The sequence below is a fragment of the Paramormyrops kingsleyae genome, chromosome 1 (genome assembly GCF_048594095.1).
Source record: "Paramormyrops kingsleyae isolate MSU_618 chromosome 1, PKINGS_0.4, whole genome shotgun sequence".
Taxonomy (NCBI): Eukaryota; Metazoa; Chordata; class Actinopteri; order Osteoglossiformes; family Mormyridae; genus Paramormyrops; species Paramormyrops kingsleyae.
The window spans coordinates 6,693,508-6,714,952 of NC_132797.1; the positions used below are offsets into that span (position 1 = coordinate 6,693,508).

General features: G+C 46.9%; 1 protein-coding gene across 2 annotated transcripts in view; it reads left to right on the plus strand.

Annotated features, from left to right (window-relative positions):
* The window catches only part of LOC111842401 (metabotropic glutamate receptor 3-like), a 28,119-nt gene that overhangs the window by 4,174 nt on the left and 2,500 nt on the right, over window positions 1-21,445 (plus strand). Inside the window, exons 2-5 of one of the 2 annotated variants that reach the window (XM_023808965.2) lie at window positions 8,467-9,061; window positions 10,396-11,248; window positions 18,991-20,054; window positions 21,101-21,290. In XM_023808965.2, the coding sequence (XP_023664733.2) occupies window positions 8,597-9,061; window positions 10,396-11,248; window positions 18,991-20,054; window positions 21,101-21,290 (2,572 nt within the window). In that variant the 5' untranslated portion in view covers window positions 8,467-8,596. The remainder of the gene's footprint in view (window positions 1-8,466; window positions 9,062-10,395; window positions 11,249-18,990; window positions 20,055-21,100; window positions 21,291-21,445) is intronic. The other variant, XM_023808966.2, reaches the window with a different exon arrangement.

Genomic DNA, 21,445 nt, shown 5'->3' on the forward strand with positions numbered 1-21,445 from the left:
GAAGGCGACCAACTGCTCACTCTGAGCCCTTCCTGACTCCAAATCATGGGGTTCATCACAAATCTAATGCATCCTTACTCAATGATCACAACGATTTTCACACTTCAGCACAAAAATGATACCATGCACTACTCACATTCATATACACGCAGCACATGCAAGTAAGTTTACCACATACAAATACCTGTATTGTAACTTTACTGTATAATTGACTAACGAGCTTGTTTTTAATTATACACAATGTACACAATCTATTATTTTTATTTTTCCGCCTTATCCAACAGCCCAGCAAGTAACCTGAGTATGACAGAGATGTAACATCTACCATTCCAGGCATGATCACAAACGCCAGAAAACGATTTTGGCTGCGGTTATGCATCGGCTAGCTGTGAAGCCTGCATCTCAGAGCCACATTCGGTGGGATCACGCAGGAATACGTCCGACACACTACGACCCCCTGATACCTGTACGTGTTGCGTTATCTCTGACCATGCAATGCAACGGCAGCTGCTTCCCCTTGCATCTTATTCATTGTGTTTTATACGCACATTAACAAAAGCACATCGTTTTAGCTGAGGCACCACAATACGCTTCATGAAGCCTGATTCCACAAAACCCCAAATTCTTTTATTATCTTATAAGCACAGATCACAGCAGCTTTACAGAATGCAAGTGTCTCCCTCATTTGTTTTTAGTGTTATTGTCCCATAAGGTACTGCGATTTACGGGCCACGTTTTGACCTCACTTTCATCATAATTGGGAACGTGTCTCTATTTCCAGGAAGAAAATTGTGGTTTTCATCAACTGCATCTGTGAGAGGAAAGTCCATCATAAACTCTATAATTGCAGGAGATGGATTACTTGCTTCATTGGTTTGAGAGCCTTACAGAGATGGGGATGAAGTGTATACACAAGTATGTTACACCCAGATTAATTTCTGCTGTTCCTTTTATACACTTTTCAACAGTAAAATTCTTCTTTGATGCGTTTTATAATGATATGAGATGTGAACCACTGATATGGATTTCACGTACGTCTTCAGTGTGCAGGTATACAGTACATCTCCCATATGGGAGTGTCAGACACATAATGACTGTGCTTATAATAAATCAGGTGATGCACGGGGTGAAGCACAGAGAGACCATTCTGATAATAGAATATTCATATCCCATCAATAGATCAGTGGCATTTCAATCTTAAGAAATGATCTTAGAATAAGTAATAATATCTTACCCATTTCTCAAGTTCTGGGTGTCTGGACTTGGAAAGTAGCTGCGCTGAATTTAAGATTCACAGCAGCTTGCTGTCGATTCATAGAAATGTTTTTTCAAAGAGGCGTTTTGTTTTGGTTTTTTTTTATTATTGAACGTGTTGGTCAGCCATAACTACGCAGAAACAGATCACAGCAACATACCTGCCCAAATGGAATATAAATAGCTTTTTAGGTTACTGTTAACTCACAGATATTAAGAACACTTCCCTGCACAATTTCACAAAAGCATCTTTCTTGGGGCCCAAATGACAGTGACCAAAATGGTAAGGACACGGTGTCGCACCTTTACTTTACCAGTAAATGCTCTGAACATATCACCAGATAAAAGCTTCGTTTAAGCATCTAATTGTGGCACTTGTAAAGAGAGAGGGTGTCGATTCTTTAACTGTGAGGTTGCTGACTCTAGTTCGAGATGGGATCCCATTGTAATACTCTTTCAAAGTGAGCAACTTGACCTCAACTGTGCCAGTGAAATATCCAGCCGTACAAATGGGTGATAAAAGACACTTTAGGTGGTATTGAGCTTCCCATACCCTGTACAAATGGCCATCAGTGGAAAATTGCCAAACCTGGGTTTCTGAGGGAATTCAATAATGAAACAGGAGCAATGAATTTTGATATAAAGAGGTACATTCTCCAGTGTCATTTTATCATAGCAGATAACACGGTCAGTACGGCAGAGGTTTAACCGGTACCTAAAGAGGCCATCCAGTTTGGCTGAGCAACAAATAGCTAAGAATCACTTATTATGGTGACCTGTAGGGAGACAGCTGCACATGTAGCGGGGGCTGCTGGGATAGCAGGCTGAAAGGCACCGTGACCGGAAGAGAGAGTGAGGTCATGCTTCTCTTTCCAGTGGAATGCGTGGTCTCCATAAGAAAGTATACCATGGGAGTGCAGCCACTGTGCACACAGGCCCCATGATCCATGCTGACCAGGGAGGTCATCTCCAACAGCATGTTCAAATTGAAAACAGCTTTACCTCCTACGAAATGCAGGACTCCGGTGATGCTCCATTATCTTCCATCAAAAAAGAGAGAGACTAAGGAACAAAGCAGTTTGTGTAAGGTTATATAAAAGCCCACCTTTTGAATTAGCATTTTAAATGACAAGCTATTAATTATTCAAATGAAAGTAAATGTTATTCAAATTATCACTGTGGAGTACTCTAGAATTAAGAATTATTTGTCAAGTTATAAAATGCAAAAATAATTCATCGCATTAGTTAAACGTTAAAGCAAATTTGCATGTGCAGAGATGAGTCTCCCGCCCTCAGAGATTCTCTCAGTCTCTTGCGAAGTCAAGCAAATCTCAGTTAAGTATAGAATATCATGGTGGAGTGATTGGGTTCTTAGAAACTGCTGAATGGGTGCCGTTTAGCATTGCTGTGACAATGGGCTCCGCATGGTCACCATCGTCATGCACGTCTCTCACTGGAACATGGGATTCATGCTGGGACCAGGCAGGGATGGGCGGGCACCTTTGGTCTGGAACCAAAAACAAGAGAACGCAATGGGGCACAGAAGGGAGCGGCAGCCATGTTATTTCCTCCTACCAGTAGGGCGGCGACACTCGCTCCATAAAACTGAGGGGGAGGAGAATGATAAAATGAGCAGAGGATGAAGGGTCAAAGCCTGCAGGTGTTATTAGGTTCAGGGTGCCTTAACATGACTGTGTTGAACTGCTTCTTAGTTTGTAGTAGGAGTATTTAATCCAACTATCAAGCTCGAGGAAGAAAGCTTTTCCCAAAATCTGAAAGGTTAGGTTTATGCACCAGAATTGCCATCAAAGAGGTCATATAAACGAATGGCTTATGGGACATTCTGAGGCAGAACGGGGGACTCAGTGGACAGTATGAGGTTTCAGGCCGTTTCCTTCCTCAGGCATGCTGCGGGGAGGGGGGTGGGGGGGGGATGGAGCTGTCAGTTGCCATTTGCATGTTATCATGTATGTCTAGCAATGGTCTGACATCCCATCCAGGGTGTCCTCCTGCCTTCAGCCCTGTGCATCATGGGATAGGCTCTGGAGTCACTATGACCCCGTACTGGGGAGGAGATAGACAGCGGATGAATGTATGGATGCTTAGATTGTTGGATTCACAATCGAGGAACATTCACTTGCTGGTGGACTTTTAATGGAATACAGCAAATCTGTTAGTTTCACTGGCATAAGACAGTCAACTGATAACGATTAAAATACAACACAAGGAAAAAGGTATTTTAGTCTAGGCAATGCTTTTTATTTGCTGTTTGTGCTGATATCTGTGCATGTTCCTTGTCAGGAAACTCCCCACTAAACATTAAACCAAATAACATAACCTCATTCTAACCCTTCACCAACAATCAGTCGTACTCCTCTATTAAACAAAATTCAACAACCATTACCAGCAATTACCCACAAAAATTGCAATTATAATAACAGCTTGTATCTCTGGTGCTCTTTCATTATGGCGGAAATCGCACAGGCATATTGCATTCTTAATATTGCCTTAATTAGGAAAAACATCAATTACTTATACCAATCATCTAATCAAACCCAATCAGTGTTGTTTCCCGGGAGTTAAACACAGTCCGTGGCAGAACGACTGAGGCGTGCAGGGGTGGTACGATTATGACATCATAGTCTACACCGGAGGCTCTGCTCTTTCTTAGGAAGCTGACATATTTGCACGAAACATATAACATTGCTAAGCCAAAGCTTATGCCTGCATTCTGACAGTAGATTTATGTGCTACAAAGAAGCTCGGAATACAGAATCACTTAAGAGCCTTTGATGCAAGCGCCCCGAATGCTAACACCATACAAAACTGTGAGCACTCTAATTAAATGCTAACAATACTCCCCACACCCACAAGCTACATCTGCCTGGGGTAACAGCAGGGGGCAGCATTGCCACCAGAAGTCTCGCCTTAGTGGGCAACTCCCCCCTGTCAGGCCACCCGACAGTCACTCTGCTGGAGGCAACATCGGTCATGGTTGGCCGTGATTAATGTCCCTTCTGTCATTATAGAACTAACGATTAGCGACTGGTGACAAACCCCTTACTTTGCAGATAGCAGACTGAAATTAAGGTATACAATAATCAGGCATAACATTAAAACCACCTGCCTAATACTGTGTAGGTCCTGCTTGTACCACCAAAAAAGATCTGACCCATAGAGACATGGACTCCACAAGACCTCTGAAGGTGTCCTATGGTATCTGACACCAAGACATTAACAGCAGATACTTTAAGTCCTGTAAGTTATGAGGTCAGGCCTTCATGGATCGGGCTTGTTTGTCCAGAACAAAACACAGATGCTCAATTGGATTGAGATCTGGGGAATTTGGAGGCCAATTCAACACCTTGAACTCTTTTTCATCTTTCTTAAATCATTCCTGAACAATTTTTGCAGTGTGGCAGGGTGCATTATCCTGCTGAAAGAGGCCACTGCCATCAGGGAATACCATGAATGCCGTGAAGGGGTGTACTTGGTCTGCAGCAATGGTAGGTGTCAAAGTAACATCTACATGAATGCCATGATCCAAGGTCTCCCAGCTGAACATTGCCCCAGAGCATCTCACTGCCTGGTTTACCTTCTTTCCATAGTGCATCCTGGTGCTGTTCTCTTCCCCAAGGAAATGACACACGTGCACCCAGCTGTCCATATGATATAACACAATATGTGACTCATCAGACCAGGCCACCTTCTTCCATCGATCCATTCTCCAGTTCTGCCGCTCACATGTCCATCGTAGGCACTTTCAGTGGTAGACAGGGGTCAGTATGGGCACCCTGACCGGTCTGCAGCTAAACAGCCCCATACACAGCAAGCAGTGATGCACTGTGTGTTCTGATGCCTTTCTATCACAGCCAGCATTAACTTTCTCAGCAATTTGTGCTGCAGTAGCTCTCCTGTGGGATTAGACCAGGAAGGTTAGCCTTCGCTCCCCATGTGCATCAATGATCCTCGAGCGACCATGACCCCGTCGCCGGTTCACTGGTTGGCCTTCCTTGGCCCACTGTTGGTAGGTGCTGACCACTGCATACTGGGAACACCCCACAAGACCTGCCATGTTGGAGATGCTCTGACCCAGTCTTCTAGCCCTTGTCCAAGTCACTCAGATCCTTACACTTGCCCATGTTTCCTGCTTCCTACAGATCAACTTCAAGAATTAACTGTTCACTTGCCTAATATGTAATGGCACCCTTGACAGGTGTCATTGTAACGAGATAATCAATGTTATCCACTTCACCTCTCAGTGGTTGTAATGCTATGGCTGATCGGTGTATAATGACCTGAAACCTAACCTGAGGGGGAGCAACTGCTAGCATTAGCTTTGCAGCATCAGTTTAGTGAGGAAGTGAGATTTGATCCTGGACACATGGCAAGAAGTGCCATTGTAATAAGGGAATCCCACCCAGAGCGGCACATCTCCAACTAAGGTGACGTGTTTCCTCGGATAGCTAGCAGAACAAGAGAAGCAGGCCTTCCCAGGAGACACCGAGCGGAATATGAGTCATTCATCTCTGTCTGTCTGACGGAAGTCTGTCTGCATGCCTACAGAAACATCGAGTTCCATACTGAATTTCGTGAAAGGCAGCTTTCCCCGGGTATGGTGAGCTGTGCTGACATGCGGCTCAGAATCTAGAACGCGTCTGCTCTGACGATCAGAAACCCTTTATAAGTATAATTCCTATATGTGTGCCCAGATGTCACACTCATCAACAAGATGAATAATGGAGACAGTAAGAGATACAGAAGATGTAGCGCGGTGTAATGAAATGGGAATTGCATTTATTCACAGAAGAACACATGTATGAATGCCTTTTTACTGCCCCCCCCCCCCCCATCATTTTATGGAATGATGCTGTATTTTAGCACCACAGCAAGCTCTCTCAGCTGTGACACAAAGCAAGAGGACCCTGGGAGCAAGGGGACACTGGGAGAAATGGGACACTAGGAGAAGTGGGACACTAGGAGAAATGGGATGCTGGGAGCAAGGGGACACTGGGAGAAGTGGGACACTAGAAGAAGTGGGACACTAGGAGCAACGGGATGCTGGGAGCAAGGGGATGTTGAAAGCAAGGGGACACTGGTAGAAATGGGACACTAGAAGAAGTGGGACACTAGGAGCAACGGGATGCTGGGAGCAAGGGGATGTTGGAACCAAGGGGACACTGGGAGAAATGGGACACTAGGAGCAAGAGGACGCTGGGAGCAAGGGGACAAAAAGCACATTCAAGGTGTTAACTTTGATAAAAGCTGGCATTAAAAAAATTAAAAATCCAAACCGCAGTTTCATCATCTGCAAAAATGTACTCTAAATTCATATATTCACAAATAATTGATAGATATTCCTGTCTCTGAACTCAAAAGCTCGACCAGCTTATAATTCATTGTTCAAACGTGTCTGTTCATAGCCTTGCATTTGTACCTCAGCTTTCACAACTACCATCCACGCAAATTAGTTTGGCCCTTCATCTCTTGTGGATTCATCTCTGCACATGTTCTAGCTTCGGAATTAATAGCCAGATCAAGGTGCATAAAAATTAAAAAGCAGTAATAAAATTAACACATCTATAACTACGGCCCTTTGCAATGAAAGAACTTTAATAGAATTTTTACCCTTCTGTCCATTGTGGAGGATAAAACTATGGCCAAACAATGAACTGCAGCCAGTAACAATCTCAGGGATGATTTAATGAAATAAAACAGCAGTAATTTCTTCATCCAGATATTAGGTTGCTTTCACATTTTCCATCTTGCGCTCCATGACAGACATACACATGTAAATACATGCGAGAGCAAGTTTGGAGAGTAGGGTTAGGGGATTTCAATGGCTCTGAAGCAGTTTGGGTTAAAGACCAAACATAAGATTACTCTGTTGGGATTTGAACCCACAACCTCCTGGACAGATGCCTAATCCACACACCATCGAATATGAATATCACAATGGTGTGCTCTAACTGGTACCTGTATAGGTATGTGCCATAGATATGTGCCCAATATACTGGTGGGGTGGGGGGTAATTGGATCCCATATGGGCCCCCACCCCCCTTTTCTCCATCTAAACTCTGACAGACTTTCCCCCCCTCCCAGCTGATTTGATTTGAGGCTCCACCCCCCCATCTGCCCAATGCCTGCGCCTCAGGTCCAGGTTCAGTCAGAGCTGGACAGAAGCGGGACAGAATGGCAGCGGGCGGGGTGCTGTTTGTCCCCCAGCTGAAGGGGGCAGTGTTGCTACATGAGGGGAGGGCGGTAACCGCCAGGGGAAGAGCCGGCGGCCCGGTCCGGCGGTCTGACTTTGTGCTGCTGCCAGGTCCATTGAAGATCAGCTTGGTTTCATAGGGGCATTCCCCCCCCTCCGCCCCCCCCACCACTACCACCCCACCGGAGGGGGAAACCCAAATGAGATTAAGGCAGCTTTGCCAAGGCCCAAGATCAAAACACAAAGGCATATATATCAGCCTTTGATCTGAGCAGGCTCATCCGCATACAGCCAGCAGCCACTGTGGACTGTAATAGCCCCATCCCCCCCCCCATCCACCCAAAAAAACAAAACACTCACAAAACGCAAATGGAACGTTATCGTGACAGCTGCAGTGCTGCAGGGTCCTCTGCTTGTGTGCTTGGCGTTTTAAGAGGCTTCTGAGGATTTTTGGACTTTAAAGGGTTCACTCCCGTATAAAAGTACAGTTCTTTGTCTTCGAAACAATGCATATTTTAATTAGGCTCTTAAGTAATGAGAGTTAATTATCATTCCATTATCGTTATCAGTGTGAAGAACGATTTTAGCACAATAGGGGAATGGTTATCATTACTGTAAAATGGCCTTGTCAGGGCTCTGGTGAAAGATGATGTGTCCTAGTTTCTCAGCTTCTGGGGCCTTGGAATCTAGCTGCAGAAACAGCACCTGCTTTTCGACATGCTTATAGGACTGAAGATGTATGAGGTTAATGCTTCATGATGCGTGTATGGCTGCGTTTCTCGACCCAGTCCTTGGGGATCCCCAGATAGGGCACATTTTTGCTCCCTCCCTGCTCCCAACACACCTGTGCTAGGCATTTGGTGTTCCTGATTGGCTGGGAGCTGTGAGGGAGCAAAAATGTGGCCTATCTGGGGGGACCCCATAGAATGGGTAGAGAAACACTGGCGTATGGTGCACAGAACCACCATGATGTAAATGGTACTTGCTTTGGTGCTTTTCAGAGGTCCTGGGGCCTCCTGCTCCATGCTCAGCCGGACAGGACACCTGTCACCCCATCCATGGGCAGCATCCAAGGGCACGGCTGCGTCTGAGGCCCCGCCCCCATCTGAGTAATAACCCCGCCCTGAAACCATGACGACCAGGCTGCCTGCCCCACTGCCGCTGCTGCTCCTGCTGGCCAGGGGCCTAACATCGCTGGGCGACGCCAGCTTCGGCAAAAAGGAGATCAAGATCGACGGTGACCTGGTGCTGGGGGGGCTCTTCCCTGTGCACGAGAAGGGGGCGGGGACTGAGGAGTGCGGCCGCATCAACGAGGACCGCGGCATCCAGCGGCTGGAGGCCATGCTATTCGCCATCGACGAGATCAACCGCGACCCGGCACTGCTGCCCGGCGTCACGCTGGGCGTGCACATCCTGGACACGTGCTCCCGCGACACCTACGCGCTGGAGCAGGCGCTCGAGTTCGTGCGCGCCTCCCTCACCAAGGTGGACGACACCGAGTTCATCTGCCCCGACGGCTCGTACGCCCTGCAGGACAACGTGCCGCTAGCCATCGCAGGGGTCATCGGCGGCTCCTACAGCAGTGTGTCCATACAGGTAATCGCCAGCAACGCGCTCGGACAGACCGCAGGCGAGACTGCATGCATTACGGGTGTTAATTAGCGCAATAAATGCAACCATTTCCACGCAACAGGAAAGAGTGAACATCAGGAGATACTGGGTACACTGACATCGTACGTCTGCAAGCTCCCACGCGATATTATAATGCTATATGGCAATATTACATAATTTGGCAAATGCATACATTAAATTTCTACCATCTCTGCTGAAGCTATTGCTTCATTTTCCCACGAAAGATGGCTGTTTCAGAACCTCGCCATAGCCCAGCTCGATTCAAGCTCTCTGTGAACGGCAAGGATTCCCTCAGCACAGTCTTTTCCTCCAGGTCTCCCTGCCCACACAAACCGCACCCCTCCCCCCCCCCCAAGGCCCACCTCAAGGAGGCTGGGACAGCGTGCCGTTATAGAGCACCCAGGGAGTTCTCCTGACAGAAAGGAGAGTATTTGCATAGCTTGAGAAAGAACCCCCCCCCCCCCCAAAGCACTTTGCATTCCCACACAAAAGGGCTGCCTCCCTATCTGCTCCGGAATCCTTAATCTCCTTACAATTCGGGATCCGGCCTCTCGCTCCCAGAGGAGACCCTGGGGGACCGATGACCTCAGCCCCTCGGATAAGGGCTCTTATCCCCAGAGGTGGAGATTTGAGGTCCAGAGAGTACAAATCCTGACCAAGATTTCATTACAACCAACCAGTTGAGTAAAAACAGTCACAGTCACAGAGTACTCAACTGGTGCAAACACCCATCTTCATCCGCGTTTACATGTCCGTCCAGGTCCAAGCTGAATCTCTGGGCACGAAAACCACAGTTATCTTCACTTTCACTCAGGGCATCACCACTGCTGTTTTTTTTTTGGGGGGGGGGGGGGGCTGTACCTTAGCCTATAGCCAACAGTGAACAATAAGATATCTAGATATAGATATACGCGTACAGATATCAATATATAGATATATAGAACACATGTGGGCCAAATTGAAGTTTCAGTCAAAGCCCACATGCCGCCCTAGACAAGCTTCACCGCCAGCAGCCCCCAAACACAAAGTGAAATCGGCTTGCTAAGTTGCCCCCCTAGTAGATGGCACCCTAGGCAGCCGCCTATATCATTTAATGGGTTGATCGGAGTCTGGAACCTATATCCCAAGACATTCGCCAAACTGCATGTTACCGGAGTGCAGAAGGAAACCAAAGTGGAGGGACAAGATGAAAACTCCATGGGATTCGAACCCAGAACCCCGGAGGTGAGGTTCCAATGCTAGTCTCTGTGTAGTTTTAGCTTCTAATAGGTCCAAAATTTCTTCCCCCCCCCCCACAGGTGGCCAACTTGCTGCGGCTGTTCCAAATCCCCCAGATCAGCTACGCCTCCACCAGCGCCAAGCTGAGCGACAAATCCCGCTATGACTACTTCGCCCGGACGGTGCCTCCCGACTTCTACCAGGCCAAGGCCATGGCGGAGATCCTGCGCTTCTTCAACTGGACGTACGTGTCGACGGTGGCGTCCGAGGGAGACTACGGCGAGACGGGCATCGAGGCCTTCGAGCAGGAGGCGCGGCTGCGTAACATCTGCATCGCCACCTCTGAGAAGGTGGGCCGCTCCAACGTCAAGAAGTCATACGAGGCCGTCATCCGGCAGCTGATGCAGAAGCCCAACGCCCGCGTGGCCGTGCTCTTCATGCGCAGCGATGACGCTCGAGAGCTGCTGGCCGCCGCCGCCCGCCTAGCCGTCTCCTTCACCTGGATCGCCAGCGATGGCTGGGGGGCGCAGGAGAGCATTGTCAAGGGCCACGAGATAGCGGCCGAGGGCGCCATCACGCTGGAGCTGGCCGCCCATCCTGTGGAGGAATTCAGCCGCTACTTCCAATACCTGGACCCGGGAAAGAACAGACGCAACCCCTGGTACAAGGACTTCTGGGAGCAGAAGTTCCAGTGCTCACTGGGTGGGGAAGCATCACGCAAGCCGTGTGGGAAGCACCTGGCCATAGACCGCACCAACTTCGAACAGGAGTCCAAGATCATGTTCGTGGTGAACGCCGTCTACGCCATGGCGCACGCGCTGCACAAGATGCAGCGGACGTTGTGCGCCAACACGACGCGCCTATGCGACGCCATGAAGCCGCTGGACGGGAGGAAGCTGTACAGGGATTACCTGCTCAACGTCAACTTCAGGGGTGAGTGCTTCGGCAGGGCGAAAAAGCAATTAACGGCCGTCCTTAAGTCGGCTTGCGGTTAGTCTGAATACCGGGTTTTGCATAAGAATCGCGGAGATAGACTATTCCTGTGCTGCGCCCTCTCCAAATGCAAAAAATAAAAGGTTAAACTGGCGGAAAATAACTGGACGGCGCTGGTCACTGAGATTTTAAATCCACCTTCTATAATCGTTATTTCACACTTAAGCCTACCTGCTAACTGAATGATGACAGGGAAGAAATTAAAAAAAGGAAGAAAAAAAAACATCCCCACAAACAGCCCTGGTGGGCAGGTGCAGATAAGGTGTCCGGCGTGCCCCTCTTTCAAAAGCACCATCTTCGTCTTCCAAGCTGGGAATTAAAACAGGGTGTGCAGAGCTGTCTGGGACCACTTAACTTTCAACCCCGCACCCATTTCTCCTGAGTAATTGTGGAGAGCCCATCCCCACCCTCCAGACCGGTGGTGACCTGTTCTGGCGTTTTTTCCCAGTGACATGCGTGAGAATTTTGAACCGCCCAACATAAAGCAGTTCTAAACACCGGTATGCTTAATAAAAGCTCATCGTCGCCATCGCTTATGACGGTAATAATCGCCATTAAGCAGATGACTCGGCTGCCGGTGATTACGGCGATCGCCATGAATAATGAATGACAAGCCGTCCGCTGTTTTGCACACGGTCCCAGCTTTTTGTAAAATCCCACAGAGCGACGCTTTAATGTAGCGGGTCAGCAGAATGGCTTTTTTTTTTTTATCTTTCATTGCAAAGATCACCATGACACCCCCACTCCCGCATAAAGTGCAGCAGAAATTCCCGTGGGTTTTTCTTGGGTGAGGTGGGAGGGGATCGGTAAAGGACTCGGACATGCAAGACAATACAGTTTGAATCTCTCGTGGGGAGATTTGATTAATAAAACGCCACATGCGTTGACAGAACAAATAAATTCAAAGTACCCTAAAGCTGAACAGAGTACAAAGTGATATAAAATGGCAGGATAGGATAAAAAAAATACAGCGATCAGGATGTGAGGAAGTGCGAAAAGGAGTTTACAGCATAGATCCCTCAACACGCCTCCACAGCGACTCGTAACAAGTGTGTCACGTTACCCCCCCCCCCCCCGAGCATCTGTTACAATGCACGTCCAAAAGCAGTACACACCATCTGCAGGTACCAAAGCACCAGAGGGGAGAAGCAGAAAAGCGCTCTGTGACGGACAAGACGTCCAGAAGCGCAGACTTCTTTAAACAGCAGATTTAAACGCGTCGTTTTCAGGCAGTGCAGTGTTGCATATGGCTTAGCGATACTGCGTCGCAGCGGAAATCCAGCAATATCCGACGGTTGCCTCGCCCGACACCATCCCCCTACTCTGAATCCGGCGTAAAACAGCATCACATCACGCTTTCATCTTCCACAGCTGTGGCATTTATTCAGTGGGGAGGGGGGGGGGAGGGCGATCTTGAGGATAACTCTAGCCTATACATTTTTAAAGCCATCATACGGCACCCATTCCCAACATCTATCCACCCTCTGCGCTCTTGATCAAACAAACACGGTTGTCTCTCCCATTTTCCCTGCGCTTACATTCCCAGTACTGTGCCAGACTGCAACGAAATGTCTGCAAGACAATATTTAGTCAAGAAATGAAAGGTTAAACCGCCAGTAATGACCGCAAAGCTCACTCCGTACGCCCTCCTTACGGATTTAAGCACGCACTGCTACATCTGCACGCAGGAAGCAAGATGTCTGCGCAGGAGTAGTCAAGAAATCACTGCATGGTCTATTTTAAAAGCTGCAGTCACTGGAGATACACAAAATATCCCACGTTTGGAAGGGTCTATGGGAAACGTATCCAAGTTGTGTTTCCCGGCTCTGTTTTTTAATAAAACACAGGAGCAAATCTGGTATTAATAAATCCATCTTAGCCCAGATCATTTCACTGAGCGATGAATGATCGATGGCTCCGATAACAGCGCCCTCTTCTCGCCATCGTGAGCGCGTGACTGACGTCTATATTAAATTACGCCTCATTCCCCTTTTCCACGGGCATTTGCATGTTTGATTGTACGACGTTTAGTGTGCCACCCACTTCATTTCACACACGACTGCCTGCCTTTTGCACAGCCCCCCCCCCAAAAAAATGCCCTACTCCCCATCTATAGCTACAGTCATATTGTGCTGTTTACTTTCTAACGCTCTTAACACTCGCTATAGCTACAATTAATAACAGAAACAGAAAATCAATACGTGATATTCCCTTTATGAATTAAGAAGATATCTTTTATAGTGCTAAATTCAGACAATAGTACCAACTCTTGTAGGAATAATTACTCGAGACCTTTAACTTGACTTAACTAGACAATTTCTTTTGCCACTGAGACTTCACTGGCATATAGACATTTTAAATAAAAACGTCCCGTCCCTGTGAAGGCATCACGAGCCTCGCCAGAAGTGGCCGACGAATGGAGGAATAGAAATCTCGAGCCGTAATTAATAAAAACGCGCACATACACACACGGAGCATCTGGCCATGACAAAAAAAAACATTCTGGAGGGAAAAAAGACCCCCCCCCCCCCACACACACACACACACACAATCCTACACACCCACTCCACTAGAGGAACGAGAATAAATTGGATGTGAGGTTGATTCCCAATGTGCGCCACACTCACACATCGGAATCGCAGGATGCGTTCATTGCACGATTTTCCTCTCCTGATGGGCGGGCATTGGACCTAGGCTGTTTAAGTGACAGACATAAAGCTGGTCTCAGAAAATCAATATGGGGGCTGTTTACTGCACCTCTCCATTTTGCGTAATATAAAGTTAGCCGCACAAATGTAGTTGCAGACGATGGCGAACCACGGTTAAGGGTGACAAAAAATTATCATTCATAAGAACATGAAGAAGAGGTTCTCACATACAAGTTAATGGTGTCTTAAATGTAAACTTAGAGCCTTAAGGAAGTTTTCTAGCCAGTACATCGGTAAATTAAAAATCTGCCTCAATCTCCATCTTTCAGCAGTTTTTTTCTTACATCAGCCAGCATTAGTATGCGAGTTAATCCTAAGAAAATTTTGTTTCTTGGCCAGGTGTTGCAACTACATTGCATATTTTGATATTTCATACGGTTTAAGGCCTGAAGAATTCATTTCTGATGCACTGCTGTAATTGTACTATTGGAAAACTACGGCGCCCTCCCTGAAAATGACGTTTTCGATATAATTGTGGGATAGAGGCCGTCTTTTAGAAAGCATAAATGCTGGGGCGCTGGAATTTGCATAATGGATGTCCGTGTTGGCACAGCCTGCAGCATTAGCAGTTTAGTTGCTAACAGCTAGTTGAAAACACACCTTATGAAACCAGTCGCAATAGCCAAGCAACAAGAGCGAAAATCCACAGTTCACTCGTCGCCAGGTTCTGCGGTCACATGTTGCCAGGAGATACGTAATTCTCCCCAAATATTACCCGTTTCTCCCTGGAGGTAACGTGTAATTACAGGAGCGCGAGCGCGTCCGACGTGGACAAACAGCAGACTTCCTTTCTGCAGGAAAGAGCGGTACTAGGGAAGTTGCCTAAGTGCAATCCGACAAGGATCCTCCGGTGTTTGTTTTCGTCTTTTTAATGAGAGGCATCTCCCCAGGAGTGTGTGGGATCTACCTAGTTTTGAGATCAGAAACACAGGTGCTAGACGGACTGATTTTTTTTTCTCACACGTCTGGTCTTCAGGTACAAAAATGAGCCCCATCCACCCCCACAGCTCAAAACGAGCGTTTCTAAATCTAGCAAAAAAAAAATTACCTAGAAAGGTGTGAGGTGTGGAAAAGACATTCGTGGGGAGGCAGATGCATTTGACCTGAATGTCCTCCAAGTATTACTTACACTAGATTGCCAGCATTAAGAAGCAAAAGTCAATTTTGAAAACCGCTAAGTTATGTATCTCACTCTGATTTCTTGTTTAGTCTGTCATGGTTGGGGCAGTGACGGCCTAATGGTTAAGGAAGTGCTCTTGTGATTGAAAGGTTGCTGGTTTGAATCCCCAACTAGCGAGGTACCCTGAGTAAGGTACTGCCCCAAAGCACTGCTCCCCGGGTGTAGAATTAGCTGCCCGCTGCTATGTCACATATGGGGCAAATGCAGAGGACATATTGTGTTGTTGTGCTGCTGTGTGTCAACAATGACAATGATTCACTTCCGCAAGTTTGATGATTTTGTTTTCGTCGTTAACTTTGTTTTTCACTCGATCAAGCACCCCGGGGCTCCCGCGTTTAGATTACGTCAAGAAAATGTGCTTACCTTAACCCTCAGAATAATGATAGTAATAGTAATAATACATTTATTTCAGATCCAAGTAGCATACACATTTGGGGGGGGGGGGGGGGGGGGCTGCATGTCTTGGCGGGGGCACTGCCCCCCCCCCCAGAACCGCCCCTGCTGGGAGCAGAACTGCTTTGAATCCTTGCAGAATCACTGTAAATAACATCGGCATCTTAACGATTGGAGTTACGATTCATTTCTAGCCGCAGGTCCTGTGATACGCTACTGATTTTACCCATAGAAATCGTGAGCTGTCAACTGTTTTCAGAAGCCCGTTCGCTGCCTCTCGACTTTATGTAACCGCTTGTGTCCTACTGGTGACCATATTTATAGGGACTTGGATTCTGCCTATTGCTCGATCAAATCCTGGGAATGCTCATTTATGTAATAAGCCTGAACACTGAACGGAAACGGAATACCCAGCAACAAATGTGTACATCGCTAACTCGCTTTCGGCAAATGTAGCATGATTAACATGTCAGTTTTGTTTCTGAAACGAAAAGCATTGTCAGTAGCTGTAACACAACAACCAAACGTCTATTCCCCATAGCACTGATGCAAGCAGCTGAGACTGACAGCAAGTGGAAATACTGTACGGAGTATCACAGAAGCCTAGAGCTCCTCTTCCTTTAACCTCAGGGTCGCCGACTCTCACGCATCTGGCGTGACGCTCATGCTTTCAGACTCACCCAAGAAATCTTACGGCAAATCTATATTAGGCCTATTATTAAACCTAAAGTTAGCTACGTCAAAAGCGTTGCGGCAGCCTGCAAACCCTATAGGCTATTTACAAGATAATAAAACTCTTATATACATGTAAAATGGGTGTGCAGACCTGTCTCGAATTGAAAATCTCACTCCAGTCAGCTGACCAAATTTGGCAGCCTTGCTTCCTAAGCAAGCTTCTCACAATAATATGTAGATTACAATTAAGACACAGAAAATGGCATCTGAGGGCCTTCAGACCCGAGTTTAACACTCTTCCCTTAAACAATCGTATTCTCTTTCAAGAAGCCATATTAATATTTCCCTCTGATTCAGCAGGCGGTATTAAAGCGCTATGGCTTTATCTCAGCCTACAATCCCCAGTAGCCATTTCAGAATAAGATACTTGCGTAGATAGTGACCATAAACTCATTCTTTCCCCACCAACACAACTATGTTGTCCTTATTTTTATGATACAAACCGGTTTTAATCGGTTCATTATCTGCATGCATTCAATTCTCTATAACCAGGCAGGCATAATGTGCGTTTGAGTTATTATGCGGATATTTGCGAAGAAATGCCGACTTTCTTTGGTTTTCATGAGCTTTGATCTGATCCGATAAGCTCCTTGTATTAACGTTTTGATGGCAGCCGTTAGTCCATAAAACCGCTCACTGCGTTAACTGGCCTCCGTCTTGGTAAGCAGTATATTTCTGAGATTAGATCTTCATGTTTTCTGCGTCGAGATGTATGGGGGCGGACTAAGTGAAACATGTCCCCATTGCACTGGACCCTCCAGCCTCCTGGGAGCACGACCGGCCCTGCCTGGGTGATTTGCGCGTCCCCAAGCCGGGGAGCCGACGATTAGCGGCATCATCAAGCCGGCGTCTCTAACGCGGTTAATTTCAGCGTCCGGTAAAAGAGCGCCTGCTTGGTTTAGACGCTCAAGATACTGGAATTTTCGCTGGGTAGTATGGAGGGTATTAGAATGAAGATCAAGATCATATTTATACTCACACTCTTTTACACTCAGCGGAATATGATACATCCTTAATGCCCTCTTTAATGTTCATTAAGTAACATTTCCTGCTGAGACTTCACATGCCCATTAACGATAAAAAGATAATTATACCCATTATTATATACGATTTGAGGTAGGGATACAGCTGCTTGGTGCACATGTTAGTTTATGCTCTTTATTCCTGGATAAAGCTTTTGAAAGTCATGCGACGTATCAAGCATTTTTTCACAGCATTTCCTGATCCTCCGGATTAGTTTAGCGCTATTTTAGATGCATTATTGCCCCCTAGAGGTAGAAATATGTAGACTGATGGATCCAATCCATCGACGCCTGCTCCCTTGGTAACATGTTATTCCACATATAGTTCACATATAGTTATGGGAATTTCTCAACATCCGCGTAACCCATTAGTTGAAATTAAGGTGGCATGCGATCTGTTCAGGTATTGATTTTTAATAAATCACAAATCTCCTCAAATAGTAAAGAAACCCATCAATCAATAAAATGTCACGTTATTACTCCAAAAAAAGAGTAAAAAACAGCGATTTGATCATGAATAAATATGATTTTTTTCGTTCACTTAATCTTAATGGAAGTTTTTCAAAACAAATAACAGGCAAATGAGTTGCAATTAATATTTATTGACAAAATGACTATAACATTCAATGAAAAGTGAGGCATATTGATCACTTATGAGAAACCGGGGGAGGCAGCCCTGCCTGGGTTTGTCCACACTACAGATACAGTATTTCTTATGGGGTGTGCATGATAATCCGGATGCATATTAGTTCTATTTCCAGATGCTTCCTTGAAAAACATGGACCAGGTTAGGAAGGCAATATCATCTTGTTTTTTAGATATATGCTGTACTAGATGTATTGGGTTTCTGTCATATCCAGGGAGGTGATTGGGGGTAGATGTGTTATGTTTTATTCGGACGCAGAATTCAGAGAACCGTATAGACTATGTGATGAACTGTGAGGGGTGAGCTGTGTTTAGAGCATTGTAGGTCACACTTGGGTGAGTGCAGTAGGTGTATTTTAAGCTGTGAGCACTGCATGATCTGTGCATGGAGGCCTGAGGTCAAAGGTCACCTCCTCATGCCCTCCCTAGCTTCCTCCTGCCCTCTTATAATCCATTATCCTGTAGAATCGGGGGGGGGGGGGGTAGGATAGTAGCTATTTGGCAACTCGATCATCGACGTCACCAAAGGACCGACTGTCTTGCTTTTCACCCCATCTGTCCAACAGATTGTCCACTACCTCTGGCCAGGGCCGAAATATTACAAGATAGCGTATTCTTCTCTTTTTTCCACGATTAAATGTCTCATGTTTGTTAAGTTTGGAAGTCATAGATCCTGTTAGTCAAGCTACATAAAAACAAGGAAGCTATATGTTACGCCAATAAGAGAAGATCTGAGACATACACGCCTCAAACACACCTAAAAAAAAAAAAATTGGCCTGCTTTGGTACTGTTCATATATATGACACGTTTATTGTTAAATTAACAGCGTGTCACATTGCATTTGGTCCTTTAATGATTTCCTGAAGGTTCAATCAGTATTTTACACGAGGATGAATACGATAGGAATCGATGCAGTGGTGTGTCTTCACGGACTGTGAAATCCCATCATGTCCGCCGATTCTGACCGTAAAAAAAAAAAATCCATTTTCACTCCCCAGCACCTTTCTCTCCGTCCGGCGTGGACAATGTGGTGAAGTTCGACGCCTTCGGCGACGGCATGGGCCGCTACAACATCTTCAACTACCAGAGGCGGGGCGACAGGTACGGCTACGTGCATGTGGGCGAGTGGGCGGAGACGCTGACGCTCAACAGCGAGCTGATGCAGTGGCCCCGCCTCTCGGTGCCCACGTCGCAGTGCAGCGACCCCTGCGCCCGCAACGAGATGAAGAAGATGCAGGCGGGCGAGTTCTGCTGCTGGATCTGCACGCCGTGTGAGCCCTACGAGTACCTGGCCGACGAGCTGACCTGCGTGCCCTGCACGGCTGGCCAGTGGCCGACCGAGGACCTGACAGGCTGTTACGACCTGCCTGAGGACTATATCATGTGGGAGGATGCCTGGGCCATCGGGCCTGTGGCCATCGCCTGTGTGGGAATCATCTGCACCTCCCTGGTAGCTGGCATCTTCATCCGGCACAACAACACGCCGCTGGTGAAGGCATCTGGCCGTGAGCTCTGCTATATTCTGCTGTTGGGCGTCCTCATGTCCTACTCCATGACGTTCTTCTTCATCGCCAAGCCATCGCCGGCCATCTGTGCCCTGCGCCGCCTTGGCCTGAGCACCTCCTTCGCCGTCTGCTACTCGGCACTGCTCACCAAGACCAACCGCATCGCCCGCATCTTCGGCGGCGTCAAGGACGGCGCCCAGCGTCCGCGCTTCATCAGCCCAAGCTCCCAGGTCTTCATCTGCCTGAGCCTCATCTCCGTCCAGCTGCTCCTGGTGTCCATCTGGCTGCTGCTGGAGGCGCCGGGGACGCGGCGCTTCACCCTGCCGGAGAAGCGCGAGACGGTCATCCTGAAGTGCAACGCGCGCGACTCCAGCATGCTGCTGTCCCTGGCCTATGACGTGCTGCTTGTCGTCCTGTGTACCGTGTACGCCTTCAAGACCAGGAAGTGTCCCGAGAACTTCAACGAGGCCAAGTTCATCGGCTTCACGATGTACACCACCTGCATCATCTGGCTGGCCTTCCTACCCATCTTCTACGTGACCTCCAGCGACTACAGAGTAAGTTATTAGGCTGAGCGCGGTCGTGAGATGAAGGCATTAATATAACGTCAGCTCAGTACCAGTTGCAGCCCATGCAGGCAAGCCGTACCGCTGGCGCCCTCTGCCTGAGACAAAGTGAAATTGTCTTGCATCCCCCATAGAAGACGGTGCCTTAGATAGCCGCCTGTGTTGCCTAATGGGTTTAGCAACAATACGTCAGATACACAGATACGGTGTGGCTACTTCGTATGCTAAATTCACCAAAGTAATATACTCATGTCTGGAGTATTAAGCACATTGCAGTGTGCTCATAGGATTTATGTTGATTATTTTCAGCCACTGATTTATTATGCTCTATGTTAGAATCTGAATGCTTTTATTCATCAATTACAAAAAGTACAAGAAGTTTGTTTTGGTGCAAGTTGGTGGCGTGAAGTGTACACTAAAATAGTATAAAAGTAAAACAGGTAGCTATAGAAATAAGGAAGTACAGATAAATTAAAACATGTAGGTGAGAAAAACTGGATACAATCAGCTTTAAAGTATGTGTAAACAAGCTTAAACATGCTCAAAGTCACTCTGCATGCATACACATATAGCAGTTCACCTAATCTATATGTAAATCACAGAAATCTATTATGAAACAGTTATAAGGTGTTTTAAACATTTACCACTTCTGCAAGATGTGTAGTAATTTAAGTGTAAAATTTAGAGAGACAGCAGTCTATTTAGGTTGAGGTAATGACTCACACGAGTAACTTGGAATGAAATGTGTTGCTACCCCTTTAAATGAACAGCCTGTTATTTAATATGGGATTTAGAATACAAGTGAACTGAGTTACACAGGAAGTGAATCATACGGGCACATTTGTGTAGCGTTTTAATTAAGTGCAAATGTCAGGCTGGCTTTCCGTGTTTGACAGAGACAAAAACACAGCTTCAGAGAGCCAGGCCTCTGGGATGTTACATCACAGCTATCCATCACCGTGCGTCTCCGCTGTGCTGTTTGATGACAGTGCGACCTGGAGGGGGCGCTCATGAGTTTCTGTCTGGCTCCGCTTCAGGTACAGACCACCACCATGTGCATATCGGTCAGTCTGAGTGGCTTCGTGGTGCTGGGCTGCCTGTTTGCCCCCAAGGTTCACATCATCGCGTTCCAGCCGCAGAAGAACGTCACCAGCCACCGGCTGAACCTGAACCGCTTCAGCGTCAGTGGCACGGCCACTACCTACTCGCACGGTGAGGCCTCAGCGGGTCAGTTTTTCATTTTAATCATTATCCACTTACAACGTCTTCCTAAAAATAAGATTATAGATTTCAAGTTCAATAAAAATATCGAAAGCTACTTAAAATCTGGATCAGATTTAGTTTATAACACAATAGTTATTTAATATTGCGATTCCTTTCAG